Below are 12,817 nucleotides of genomic sequence, written 5' to 3'. Positions count from 1 at the left end.
ATGTTTCATATCCTCCCAAACTTTTTCATTAGATGATATAAAATTTTGCGTTCATCATAATGATAATTTCTATCGCACATTGTGGTCCCAATGGCAGCCAAGAGTGACCACAATCTATCAGAATTAGAAAGTAAGGTTCACCAGCGGCCACTTCCTCTTTAACTCCTACAGGTGCAGTGATCATTTCAACACTTCCTGTGTCCATAATCTCTCCAGCCTGCAGATGCAGATCACTGATCAAAGGCAGAAAACAGCTGCATCTCACATCAAAGAAATTAGACACTCATGTCTTCACAGTGCAGGTTAGTGTCACTGCTGTGGCCCTGCCTGATGTTTATCTTTTTATACTGGCTCAGCTCAAACCAGTTGATTTACAGCAAAAAGAAACAGATAACACTGACTGTCCCAGCTCTAACGTCCTCTGAGCTTTAAAAAAAACTTGACACAGACATCAAACTGAGATCTGTTTTTCTTCTTTCTTTGGATAGCAGAGCCTTCAAACCCAGGCTCAGTGCTAATAGCTGGAGTTTGACCCAGTCCGCCACATCTCAGACTCCAGACCAGCCTGAGATGATAAAGCGACTAATTACTTGTTTTCCTAAAGGCTTCAAAACTGTTATTTTACTGTCGGCTATAATTGGAGCAGCAGGCTGGTATTAGGCTCCAGATAGGGATCTCGGGGAGCTGATAAAAAGCAGCTGAGGGTCAGGTATCTTACAGCCTCGCTCCTGCTGGTCCTCATTCAGAGGTTGGGACCTCATTTGCTGGGTCAAGGCGTTTTAGCAGTGGGCTCAGATTAACAGCAAGCTGAGAGAGCATGCAGGAATTCCACATTTATCACGCGGCTGCCAAGTTTGGATCATGATAAGAACAACTCTGATTGTCTTGTATGCAGAAGGAGAGAGTCGCTGGTGGTAGAGAAGCAAAGACAGGAAGCATAATGACTCTCACAGAGCAGATGTTCCAGAATTTAAACACACAGTATACACTACATGATTAAAGTTAAAAGCTACACCAGTTTCCTCTTTAATGTTTTTGTAATAGCATACATATTTGCACATGCTCATGCCGTCCCTCTGCTCCCCTTGTGGCCTACAACACAGAGCTCAGCCAAGACCATGTCGGTGTGTGCCAGCTCCCTGCAGGAGGCCCAGCTGTACTGTCAGCCTGATGGAGATTAGAGCAGAAAGTTTTACCTGCAGTATGTTGGGAGACAATTAAATGAGATAGACCTGCAAACAGTCGAGCATGTAATGTTAACCTCGCATTAAAGCCTGTCTTACACTGATCTGTAGTTATGCTGCGCGTGTAGGGCTTAATAATGCAAACACACTAATAGGATCTGTGCTGGTGAGTAGATCCATAAAAATAGAACAATCCTTCGAGGAAGCGGGCAGCGGGCGCCTCACTCTCATCTCTCCAACAGCACGGCCTGCTGCTTCTGTTGTGGAGTCTGATGTTTGCCTAGCTGTCAAGGTAAATACACTATTTTTAAACTACTTTGCAGTTTATTTCGTGTCTGTTTTGCATATAGGAAAACCACATTTCAAGGGGGGGAGAGGATATTTTGAAGAAGCCTGGGGCCCCTTTTTGGCCCTAATAGAGGGAGTGTCTAAGTTTTACTGCCACATGGTGTAATGACTCAGTAGATTCAGATGTAACTGGTATTATTAAGGCCCATTTACTTTTTAAATCATCATTAGTGTTCTTGTGTTGTCCAGGTTGTGTCTCATGTTGAAGTTCTATTGAATGGCTGTGAGCAGCTTTGGGTGAGAGGAGAATTAGGGGAGAATTGACTTAATGTCTTTGTGGACTTAGGTTTGTTATATTCCCAGAGGGGACAGTGAACATGTCTTCTGATTGTTATATGCTATACCTTCTGTTTTGCTCGGATATCCTTGTCAAAAACACCAGTAACAAAAAGAATAACCAAAATATAGCTGTTCAACAGTGCACTTGGAGAAGGCATTTCTTAGGAAGCATCCAATACAGTTATTAAGACTGATTTAGGGTCACATGCATGGACACTGGAATGGACACATTGATAGTCTGTGTTTACAGTGAATATTAATTGATAAAATTGCATTGCATTAATTTTAGTTTTGTTATTTTATTTTAATTTTGTTGATTAATACATGCACACAGAGTTGCCTGTCCACCGTTAAAGGTACAAGAACAAGATTACTCTAAGGAATAATAAAAGTAGTCATTAAAGCTTTTGGAATTGCGCTAACTTATAACAAATAATCAATTTGCAGTGTATTATGGTTATTATCCCTGTTATATAATGTGATTAGATCCATGGGCTACAGAAGCTTAGTTAATGGGGATCACCTCTGGCAATTATGTGTATATGGCTTTACACTGGTGTGATATTTCATGCTTATAAATGAACACTGGGATAATTACTTGCCCTTCGTGTTGCATTATTTTTTAAATGAGTTCTGTATTAAAATGTTTGGGAAATGGCACCATCTTGTGGTAGACACATGACATGATCTGTGCAATGTCAAAGCAGTCATGGTGCTGTGCATGGGCGGATTGTTTAGCCTTTTTGTTTTGCGTCTCTTTGTAGTTCCTTTGCAGCTCTTTGTGGTCTTTTTGAGCCTCCTCTTGGTCTTCATGTGTTCATTTGAGTTATACTTTGCAGACGAAGGCCCTTAAAAACTTTGGAGCTCTGGCCCTGTGCCCAGAAGGCTCATTCAGTAATCCATCCACAGTGCTGTGTGGTGCTCCATAGCAGAATAATAAGTAAATTCTGCCCTTTTCACAGAGCTGAACACAGGATGAGGAGGCTGCTTGTTCAAATTCTTTGCATCACTCAGCTCCTGCTCTGTGCAGCTGACTCTCCTCCAGTGGGCGAGGACATGCTGCAAAGTGAGGCCTTCATCCATAGAAAATTATATCTATAGCACTTTTTCTCACTGAATTTGTTTGCATTGCTTAATCACGGTATGTTTCATTGGTGTGTGCAGAGCTGTCTGCAGCAGGAGAGCAGTGTGTCGATGAGGAGATAAAGCGAGCGCTCCTCGGGGTGAAGCAGGTGAAGGAAACGATGGGGAAAAGAGAGGAGAAGCACAGACATCTTATGGACGCCCTGAGGCACAGCAGTGACAAGAAGATGGTATGCTATGTGTTACTGTTATATACATTAAACCCCTGCAGACATGTAATAGGTCTGCACAGTCACAGTAATCACTCCTGATGTAAGAAATACCATGCAGTCAGGCTGCGTTTAAATACAATAACTTGTCACAAAATGTGACCAGTTACATACCAGTCTCTGTGCGTTACTCTGAAGCCCATGACATAATCTCTGCCTCATGAAGGCAAAGCCACACAAAGCCTCACAGAGAAACCTCAAAGCAGACAGTGAAGAATGAATGTGGGAGTGGGGCTAGTTTAGGGAGTCTAGTTTTACTGCAGTAAGGATAAATGAACTGTCTGTAGATTAATCTGCTTTTTTAAATATCATTTCAAAATAAAAGGCTTTGTGCCAAGGCCCCAAACCACATCTTATCCTCTCTGGCTTATTAAGAGGTAATGTATCTGTGACATTTTTTGTTCTGGGGTTCCTTCAGGGGGCGATGCTGCTGGTCCGGGAAACAGAGCAGAAACTAGAGGAGGCTGAGAGACAGTGTCAAGATTTAACCAAGTCTTCCTTTGAAGAATGTCGACCCTGTCTTGAAGATACTTGTAAAGCCTTCTATACCTCTACGTGTCGCCGTGGCTTTGCCTCTTTCTCATTCAAGGTTCGACCTCACCACCTATCATCACTGACCTTCAAAATTATAAGAATTAAATATGATTCGTAATACACTTGTAACAAGATAGTTCCAAATGAACCTCTCTCTGCAGGTGGAGGAGTTCTTCAGGAAAATGGCGGCCCAGCTGCAAGCCACAGAGCATGTTTATGAGGAGAATGTGGGTCACGCCACCTCACCCGAGAACCAGGTCACAGACGATGGAGCAGATCTGGAGCTCCTGCAGGCGGATGCATCCTTCAGCCAGCTGCTGTCAAACATCAGCCTCCTGTACAACCAGAGCGTCGTACTGGTGAAAAGGATGCAACAGGTGTTCGGGCATTCCTTCCTGACGGCCTTCACCACAGAGGCCCAACCCAGCCCGCTGTCGGGCATGCAGAGCGACTCCAGTGCTGGCTTCTTCAGGACAGTGGCTCTGGATCACATCCTTGACTCAGTGTCTGACTTTGGGAGGAATGTGCTGAAAGAATTCAGCTCCACAGTGGCTGACGTATTTGAGGAGATACAAGAAGCAGAGGAGTACTTTCAGCAACCGAGCACAGGTATCTGGTGTAACACTTGTAGCTCTACATTTCTAGATATAAAATAATGATATCTACTGTGACATCTATTTTTGTATGTCTATCTACAAAGATACGGGATCCCTTTCTGCTTTGGGATTGTCCCAGAGCAGATATCTGTGCAGACGACTCCGCAGACAAACATCAGAGTGCTGGCAGCTCCAAACCTTGTGCGAGGCGTGTGAAGATTATCTGGTAAAAGGTAAATACCTGCTACAATAACATGTTTTTTAAGTAGGAAGTACTGGTTTCAGATCTGTTTAGCAGCCACATACACCAATCAGACACAACATTAAAACCACTGACAGGTGAAGTGAATCACATCGATCAGTGTTCTGCAGGGAAACCTTTGGTCCTGGCATGGCTGCCACTTGACACACACCACCAACTCAAACACCGTTGCAGATTAAGTACCCCCTCATGGCAACAGCACTCCCCAATGGCAATGCCACCCTGCAAAAACTGCTCAGGAATGACCTATGGAACATGACAAGAGCTCAGTGCGTTGACCTGGCCTCCAAATTCCCCAGATCCCAATCAGGTTGGATGTGCCGGAACTCCACCTTGCAACCCAGAGGCCTCAGAAGATCAGCTACCAATGCCCTGGTGCCAGATACTACGGACACCCCCAGAAGCCCTGTGTCCATGCACTGACAAGTCAGAGGTCCCACTGTGGATCAGACTTGGCTCTTACCTGTCTGTCTGGCCAGCATACCCCATAGATGTTCAATCAGATTGGGATCTGGGTAATTTGGAGGCCATGTTGAAGCCTTGAGGTCTTTGCCATTTTCCTTGGGTCATTCCTGAGCAGGTTTTTCAGCGCAGCATGGTGTATTGTCCTGCTGAGGGGCCACTTCCACTGGGGGGTGCTGTTGCCAGAAAAGGTGTACTTGGTCTGCAACAGTGTTTAAGGATGGGTGGTGCATGTCAAGTGGCATCCATATGAATGCCAGGATCCAAGGTTTCCCAAAAGAACATTAGACTGTAACGAGATGTCGGTGTGATTAACTTCACCTGTCAATGGTTTCAATGTTGTGGCTGAGTGGTGTATGTAGATATGATCTATATGCATATAGAGATATGCCAAAGTTGTTCCTGTCTGGATTTTATATGGTAATTCTGGCCCAAATACTAATGAAGAAATTCACCTAAAGGGGCAATTAAAAAGCTGTATTTCACAAGTTGCAGCACAGCCATTGCCATAGCCAGAGTGAAACATCCATCCATTGTTACTTAGACAGTTTGTTTAATCATTTAGGGGGCAAAAAATGCTCATCACACTTTCCCAAAATCCACGCTGTCTTTAGTTTTCTTCATTTATGTTTGCTATGTTAAATATATGTTTATTTTACTCTGACATAAAACACACACAAATTCTCACATTTAAGAAGCTGGAAACTGTATATGACTTACTTAAATAGATAATCGATTGTTAAAATTGTTGATTAATTTTCTGATTAATAAGACTTGTTGGAAATTCCTGAATTTTGTGTATAACTAATAGCGTTTTAGCTTTAGAATGTCTGCATTCACACTGATAAAGTAATATGTGAATGCTTTTGTCAAATATCTTAAATACTTGGCTTTCAGAGAATAAAATAAAGATAAAGTTGGACTGTTTTCCTGTTCTTGACGTCACCACACACACCTGGATTAATGCGCATTTCTCTGTGTGTGCTTATTTAGAGTGTCCCAATGTTCAGCAGTTACACTCTGAGGTGGAGGAGATGTACATGCTGCTCAACGCCTCCCAACAGCAATACAACGACAGGCTGCAGCTGGTCCAGAGACACACAGCCGACACACAGAGATGGCTCAGAAACATGGATGACAAGTACGGCTGGGTCAGCCAGCTGTCCAGCAGCACAGCAGGGTCACACAGTATCTTCAGCGTGATCACAGTACGTTTGTAGTAACGTTAGATTTGTCAGACTTTTTCTTACAGTAGTTAATTTGAAATGTTAATGTTATTTTCTTTACAGTTATTCCTACCTACAACATGTGAATCTCTTTACCACAGAGCATTAAAATAATCCTGTTATTTTAATTCTCTTGTAGATAATAGACTTGATCCTTAAAATGAATTAACACGGTTTAAATAAAGACTCCAAAGCCAAACCAAAACAAGATTACCTGACAATATAGCCTAAAGAAGTGCATTATCATTTTGGCTGTCAGTAATCTTGTTAATTATTTTAGTTTCTATGGCAGGTAAGGCAGACAATTATTTATTGTTTTCCCATCACTGATGCAGTTTTACTCGTTTTCCAGGTGAATCCGCAGCAGCAGATGAAGAATATCAGACCCAAAGCTGACAGCAGTGTGGTTGTAACCATACTGGACTCTGCTCCAATCAGTGTCTCAGTCCCAGCAGAGTTGGAGGTGGACGACCCTGCTTTTATCCAGTTCGTAGCTCAGGAGGCTCTGACACTCCATAAACGGCAGATAAGAGGTATTGATTCAGGCAGCGATGTGGCTTAATGTGTTAATTATTTGGCTCCCAGCTTCACCTGGCAGAGCTCCAAACTGCAACTGAGTAAAATGAATTGTGGTAATTTGAAACAACCAGCTTCACACAATAACAACTCCCTGTGCATTTCTTCAAATGCAGTATTATTCTGAGAGACTATGCAAATGTTGTTATCCAAAATGATGAGTTAATTAAGAAACATTAACAAATGTAATCATTCATTGACTTTGTATTAACAAATCAAATGCACCCATGTGCACTGAAGCATTGGTATTTGTAGACATGGGAATATTTAAATTTACAGACTTGCTTGTCTTTACAAACAGTTTTATGTTTTGTTTTCTGCACTTAAACTAAGTAATGCGACTATTTCCAGCACTCACACACCATCATCAGATGCTGAATTAAGTGTCCAGTTCTTGCACAATTAAGCATATTTTTGTAAAACTTGAAAATGTACCTTTACATGTACAGCTTGTGTTGTTTTTATTCATGTATGTTCATTCTAATGATTTTAAATGTTTCGGCAATAAAACTTTGAACATTATGCTTGAGCCATTCTTTTGTTTTTTGTCATGTTTGTCACAAGTAATCCAAAGAAAGTAGGGCAAGCTCATGTAATGACTTCTTAAACCATAACTTTGAATGTAATATTTGCAATTTGTTGTAAGCTTGATACTTGAATAATTATAATACAACATCTTCTGTGCAGTTTTTTAAACAATCTGTATTTATGTGCATGCAAAGACAAAACCTCTACTTTAAAGTCTATACATAAAATTGTTTTTTGAAGCTTTGTGCAGTAGGAAAAGGGTGAAAATCTGGTATACAAAATGATTCTGCTTGCAAAATGTAATGTGATTTAATTTAATTTGATTTAATTTTATTTATACAAACTAATTTGTAATTTAAAATGAATTTAATTTATAAATTTATAATTTATTCTGGCCTATATTACTACTTTTCCATAAATAATAATAATAATTCAATTTTACTGTACTGCAGTAATTTATTGTCATATAATGTAAAGCTTGAACCACAGGACAATTAGTTGACATTTATTTTGTTAGATAAATATATTAAAAATAATGGGATTCCTTTGACATATATTTAAAAGTAGCCTCTTCTCCCGAATTTATTTGTTGTACATGATACATTCTCTCCATTTTTATAATTGTATGTCTATATTTTGTCTTTAATTATTACTAAAATTTAAGAAAGTAATGTAAAAAATGTTTTGTGGTTCCTTTTTTAGTTTCTGTTTCTGCTACTCTCGCGAAGGACGGGTCACGTTGATAAATGGGACAGTCTAGCCTACGGAGCATTTCGGGGTTGCGTCACGACGTCATGACTCCTGCCGCCCAAGCCCGGGAAAGACGAAAAACATAACAGACAACTTAAGAGACGACACAGAAGCATAACGGACAGAGAACTTAAGAAACGACACGGAAACATAACGGACAGACGACACAAAAACATAACAGACGATGGAGCCAGAGGTTTTGATTTTGTTTTTTTTAATATATTTTTTGTTGGAGGAAGAGGAGAGGCGGCTCCGGCGACAGCGACACCGGCGGCTCGTTTATCTCCGGCTGGGAGAGAGCTGTGGGGAGGTAACGTTAAACCTGTTATTTTACACACATTTCACATTAATGTTCATACATAGCTAGCGTAGTTCGAGGTAATTAATATACCCGTTAATAAACGATACCGTTAAGTGACAAACGCTACATAACATTATATATATATGTGGTTCATGTCATTTAACCATTACACTTGATACAGATTTCGTACAGGTGCTTAAAATCTTTGAAAATGTTGAAATTTTAATGCTGTGTTTTCAAGGTCTGAAAAGTGCTTGAATTTTAGTTTAAATGCTTAAAAGGGCTTATAAAGTGCTTGAATTGAATAGTAAAATGTGTACGAACCCTGTAAATAACCCTGACTTAATTCAGTATTAAAATGTGTCATTAAACATCAAAACCATATTGAGAAGCCAAAGTGGATAGATGGACAAATAAAGCATTATTGATCTAAGGTATAACATTAACTAGCATTGTCTTATTAACTAAAATTAAATAGCTATTCTTGCTTTAATCATTTATGTTCTCCTGTTCTTACCCTCCTTTCCCCATCCAGACGAGACCGATGTACTGCCGCATCAATATGAATGTTCCAGTTCTCCAAATATTTTTTGATGATCATGACACCAGGCGAGATTTCAGGCTGAGCAGAGAGTCCCTGGCGGTGCTGCTGGACCTTCTCCAAGAGGAAAGACGACACGGATGGGGTGCCACAATAGAGACCTTGGTCTTTCTCTTCTGGCTGGCGAGTGGGACATCATACAGGGTGGTCTCAAGGGTGTTTGGGATGCCTCGCTCCACTGTTCACCGCATCGTTCATCGAGTTACTGAGGAGGTGGTGGCCATTCGCCACAGGGTTATCTACCTCCCCAAGACCGCTGACGACCTGGCGGCAGTAACTCGGGTTTGCAGGGCTGGCAAGACACAGAGCTTTTCTAAAAGCTGCTGGAGCAATCGATGGCTGCCATGTCAGGATCAAGCCACCAAGCGGCCCTGATGGTCAATGCTATAGGAATCGCAAACTATTTGCATCTATAATTCTGCAAGCACTTTGTGACCATCAGGGCCGCTTCATCGACACGTACGTGGGCTGGCTGGGGTCGGTGCACGACTCCAGGGTACTCCGGCACAGCCCACTGTACAGGCGTGCCATCTACCCTCCTCCAGGGTACTTCATCTTGGCAGACGGTGGGTACCCGTGCCTCCAACATCCACTCCCCCTCATCACTCCCTACAAGCAGCCGGTACAAGGTGTGGGAGCCCAGCGCTTCAACAGCCATCATTCCAGGGCACGCTCCATCATAGAGCGTGCCTTTGGGATGATGAAGACGAGGTTTAGGGCCATCTTCCTCCAAGCGCTGGAGGTGCACCACACCTTTGTGCCTCAGGTATGTCATGACACAACAGAATTATTGTTAAATGGTGAATACCAGTACATTAATTAAAATTAAATTACATTTACATTAATCTTTTTTTTTTCTTCTTTTCTCCAGGTCATAACAGCATGTGCCGTCCTGCACAACATCTGCCTGGGTGCTGGTGACATCATGGCCCCAGAGGATGAAGTGCAGGACGACATGCCGGAGGATGAGGGGGAGAACGGGTTGGAGGCAGTCAGTGGTGCTCCATGGCGGAACCAGCTCTCTGCAGAGGTGTCTGCCCTGGAGGAGGGTGTCCTCGACCATGATTACCTTTAGAGGGCAAGTAAAATAATTTTAAAGCTATTCCTGTTTAAAGTGTTTTGTAAAGTTTTGTTTGTTGAGGTAGTTTGTGGTGGGTTTAAAAAGTTGTGCAGTAGTATTTTGTGTGTTTTATTCTTGCCTCTCTTTTAAACATTTTTAGTGACGTGGCAGCCGTCGATTGCGTCAGCCCTGCAAACCCCATTGATGGACGATGTGGTGGACAGTGGAGACATGCATCCCCCACCCCTGACATGATGTCCCACTCACAGCCAGAAGACTCCAGGGTCTTTATTGTGGCATCCCATCCAGTCCAGCAGCACCACCAGGGACTCCTGCTCAGCCAATAATTAAACTGTATATATGTTCTCTATAAATAGTAATTTCTGATCTTTTGTAAATAGTTGTACATGTTAAGAATATCCAATAGTTATAGTTATAAATGTTCATATTGTATCTTTGTAAATATTTGTTAATCACAGAAAAAATAAATTACTTGTGTTGTCACTGAAAAGGAGTTCAAAAGTTTACTTTAGTTGTAAATAAGAAATGGAACAGATAATGTAACAAGGTTATAAGATTTTAATTTAACTATATACAATATTTAGAACAGAAAATGGAACAAGGTTACAAGATTTTAATTTAGAACTATATACAATATTTTTAATTAACACTTTAAATAAGAAACACAGAACTTAATCGAACAGAGAAAAAAAACATCCAAAAAAAAAAAAATCACTGTCTGTCAACCATCCTCTCCAATAAGCTGAAAAGTCTCTCCATCCTCTCTCTGCTCTCTCTTTCTCTCCTCTGCCTCCCTCTGCAACCTCATGTCTTCCCTGATCAGGTCTATAATTTCATTATCTCTTCCCCTTCTTCTCTTTCTTTTGCCTGTTGTTGCTGGCCCTGGCTGCCTTTCCTCCTCCTCCTCCTGCTGCTGCTGCTCACCCACTGCAGCACTTGGCCCTGGTGTGTCCTCAGGGATGGAGGCAATTAGGACAGGAGGTGCCATCGAAGGCCTCTGTCCTATAACCTCATCCATGAGGACAAACCAGGGCCAGGTGGCAGCAGTGGGCTTCCCGCTGACCCCCTGTCCTGTCCCTGGATCTTTGCATTCCTAAGGCAGAAGAAATGAATCACAACAGCAGCAGTTTTCTTTAAAGTATTTATTTAAAAAGTCTTGAAAAAGGAGTGTTTCATGGACTCAAAAAGAAATATGTTTGAGGTGCTCTTTGCAATGCAATTCATGTAGTGATAAAGAAACGAAGAAAAGAGAACGAAGAAAATTAATTTGTTTGACTTCCTGATGAAGGCTTGATGCTGAAACGCGTCGAAGGACTGTGGTTTTAAGGTTTATATGACCATGCCACGAGAATAAAGGCATTTTAACAACTTTGGGAGGGTGCCTTGGAGGTTTTTTCTATGTTTCTTTATCAAAGTATTTATTAACTTAGGTAAAACAAATGTAGTTTCCATATCATTATCCAAACCTGCACATACTTTGTATTTTTTTTTTAAGTTGTCCCACTTTTTTTGGCCTGCTGGGGCTCCACCTTTCCCTCCAGGCCCATTTTTTGCAGGATTGTTCTAAACAAGAGAGAAGCATGACAAAAGGCAAACACAAAAAAAATCACATTATCACAGATATGTAAAGATTCACAAAAGGTGACATCAGGACAGACATAAAATTCCCACCCCGACCCAAAAACAACATTCACTTAATGTGATCTAAAGATTATATTTTTTCTTTGTACAGGATTTGGGTTCATTTTAAATTAAGTAACTGTTACATACAAGTATGTATAGAGTACAAATGGGCTATTTATTTATGCCTTAACAGTTACCTCCATCCAAGTGTGGCAGTGTTTTTGGCCCCCGTAAACAGATGGTCGTTTTGACCACGGAGTTTAATGAACTCTTCCGTTTGCTCCTTGCTCCCTACAACAAAATGACATGTAAAGCATATTTTCAGTTATGTCAACAGGAAGATTTGATTGTTCGATATAATAACGATAATAACAATAATAATGCTTCTCAAGTTAGCTATGCATTCAATCCAAACGTTCACAGTTTTACAGCCTAGAAATAAACCCACCGTTAACGTTATTTGTTCAGCTGCACTCAGCTTTGGGCGCAGGAGAGATGCGCCCCGACAGCTCCTATCTCTTGTAATTAAGAGGAGCTAACTGCACATGTACAACTTACAACGACAACAAATTAACCTGATGTGAGGTATACACAGCCAACAACATCTCCACAGTTACAATAAGATATAAGTCACCATCCGAGCTTGTAACATTTCAAAGTGAAGGGTTTTTAGGCTTTACCGTTACTTTTAAAGGCTAAGCTCCTCGTATCAACAGGTTAACGTTAGCCAAGCTAACGTTACATCGCGGAGCTGGCTCTACATTCCGGTGGCTACGTGTTAGCGTTACTAACGTCAGGTATTTTAACAGCCATTTACAGGTTTTAATGCCCCTTGAACTTCTGGCGTTAAGTAAAAATCCGTTACTTACATTTAAAAGTATATTCCGTGCCGGTGCCGCTGCCGCTGCCGCTGCTCAAGCTTGCCGCCATTGTAAAAAGATCCGGGTTGAACAAAGGCGCGCAAAGGATCTTGGGATATGGGAGGCCACGAAGGATAGTCGCGGTGCATCCTCCGAATGAAGGGAAAAGGAGGGCGCATTCGTCGGCTGCATTTGGAGGAGCCTTCGAATTTGAATGAATTGGGACAGCCTTCGCGCAGCGTTGTGACGTAAGG

At 41.5% G+C, this 12,817-nt stretch overlaps 1 protein-coding gene and 2 long non-coding RNA genes across 4 annotated transcripts; 2 read left to right on the top strand and 1 right to left on the bottom strand.

Moving 5' to 3' along the window:
- Positions 1-2,786: 2,786 nt before the first annotated feature.
- LOC117264795 (clusterin-like protein 1) lies at positions 2,787-6,884 on the top strand. The gene is made up of 7 exons (XM_033639055.2): positions 2,787-2,877; positions 2,976-3,124; positions 3,582-3,752; positions 3,859-4,306; positions 4,398-4,526; positions 6,011-6,225; positions 6,596-6,884. The coding sequence occupies exons 1-7, from the start codon at positions 2,787-2,789 to the stop codon at positions 6,803-6,805; spliced, it is 1,413 nt and encodes a 470-aa protein (XP_033494946.1). The 3' UTR covers positions 6,806-6,884.
- A 1,323-nt stretch (positions 6,885-8,207) lies between these two features.
- LOC144458863 (uncharacterized) lies at positions 8,208-12,815 on the bottom strand. 2 transcript variants are annotated; one of them, XR_013488234.1, is made up of 4 exons: positions 12,573-12,815; positions 11,901-11,994; positions 11,557-11,643; positions 8,208-8,397 (listed from the first exon to the last, which is right to left on the bottom strand). It is a non-coding gene; the product is annotated as an uncharacterized LOC144458863 (long non-coding RNA). The 2 variants fall into 2 exon arrangements; XR_013488233.1 differs by lacking the exon at positions 8,208-8,397 and having other exon boundaries at positions 11,208-11,643.
- On the top strand, positions 8,279-10,101 carry LOC144458862 (uncharacterized). The gene is made up of 3 exons (XR_013488232.1): positions 8,279-8,407; positions 8,934-9,765; positions 9,871-10,101. It is a non-coding gene; the product is annotated as an uncharacterized LOC144458862 (long non-coding RNA).
- Positions 12,816-12,817: the final 2 nt, after the last annotated feature.

This window comes from Epinephelus lanceolatus, chromosome 20, assembly GCF_041903045.1.
Source record: "Epinephelus lanceolatus isolate andai-2023 chromosome 20, ASM4190304v1, whole genome shotgun sequence".
Lineage (NCBI taxonomy): Eukaryota > Metazoa > Chordata > Actinopteri > Perciformes > Serranidae > Epinephelus > Epinephelus lanceolatus.
This window is presented reverse-complemented; position numbering and strand designations above follow the sequence as displayed.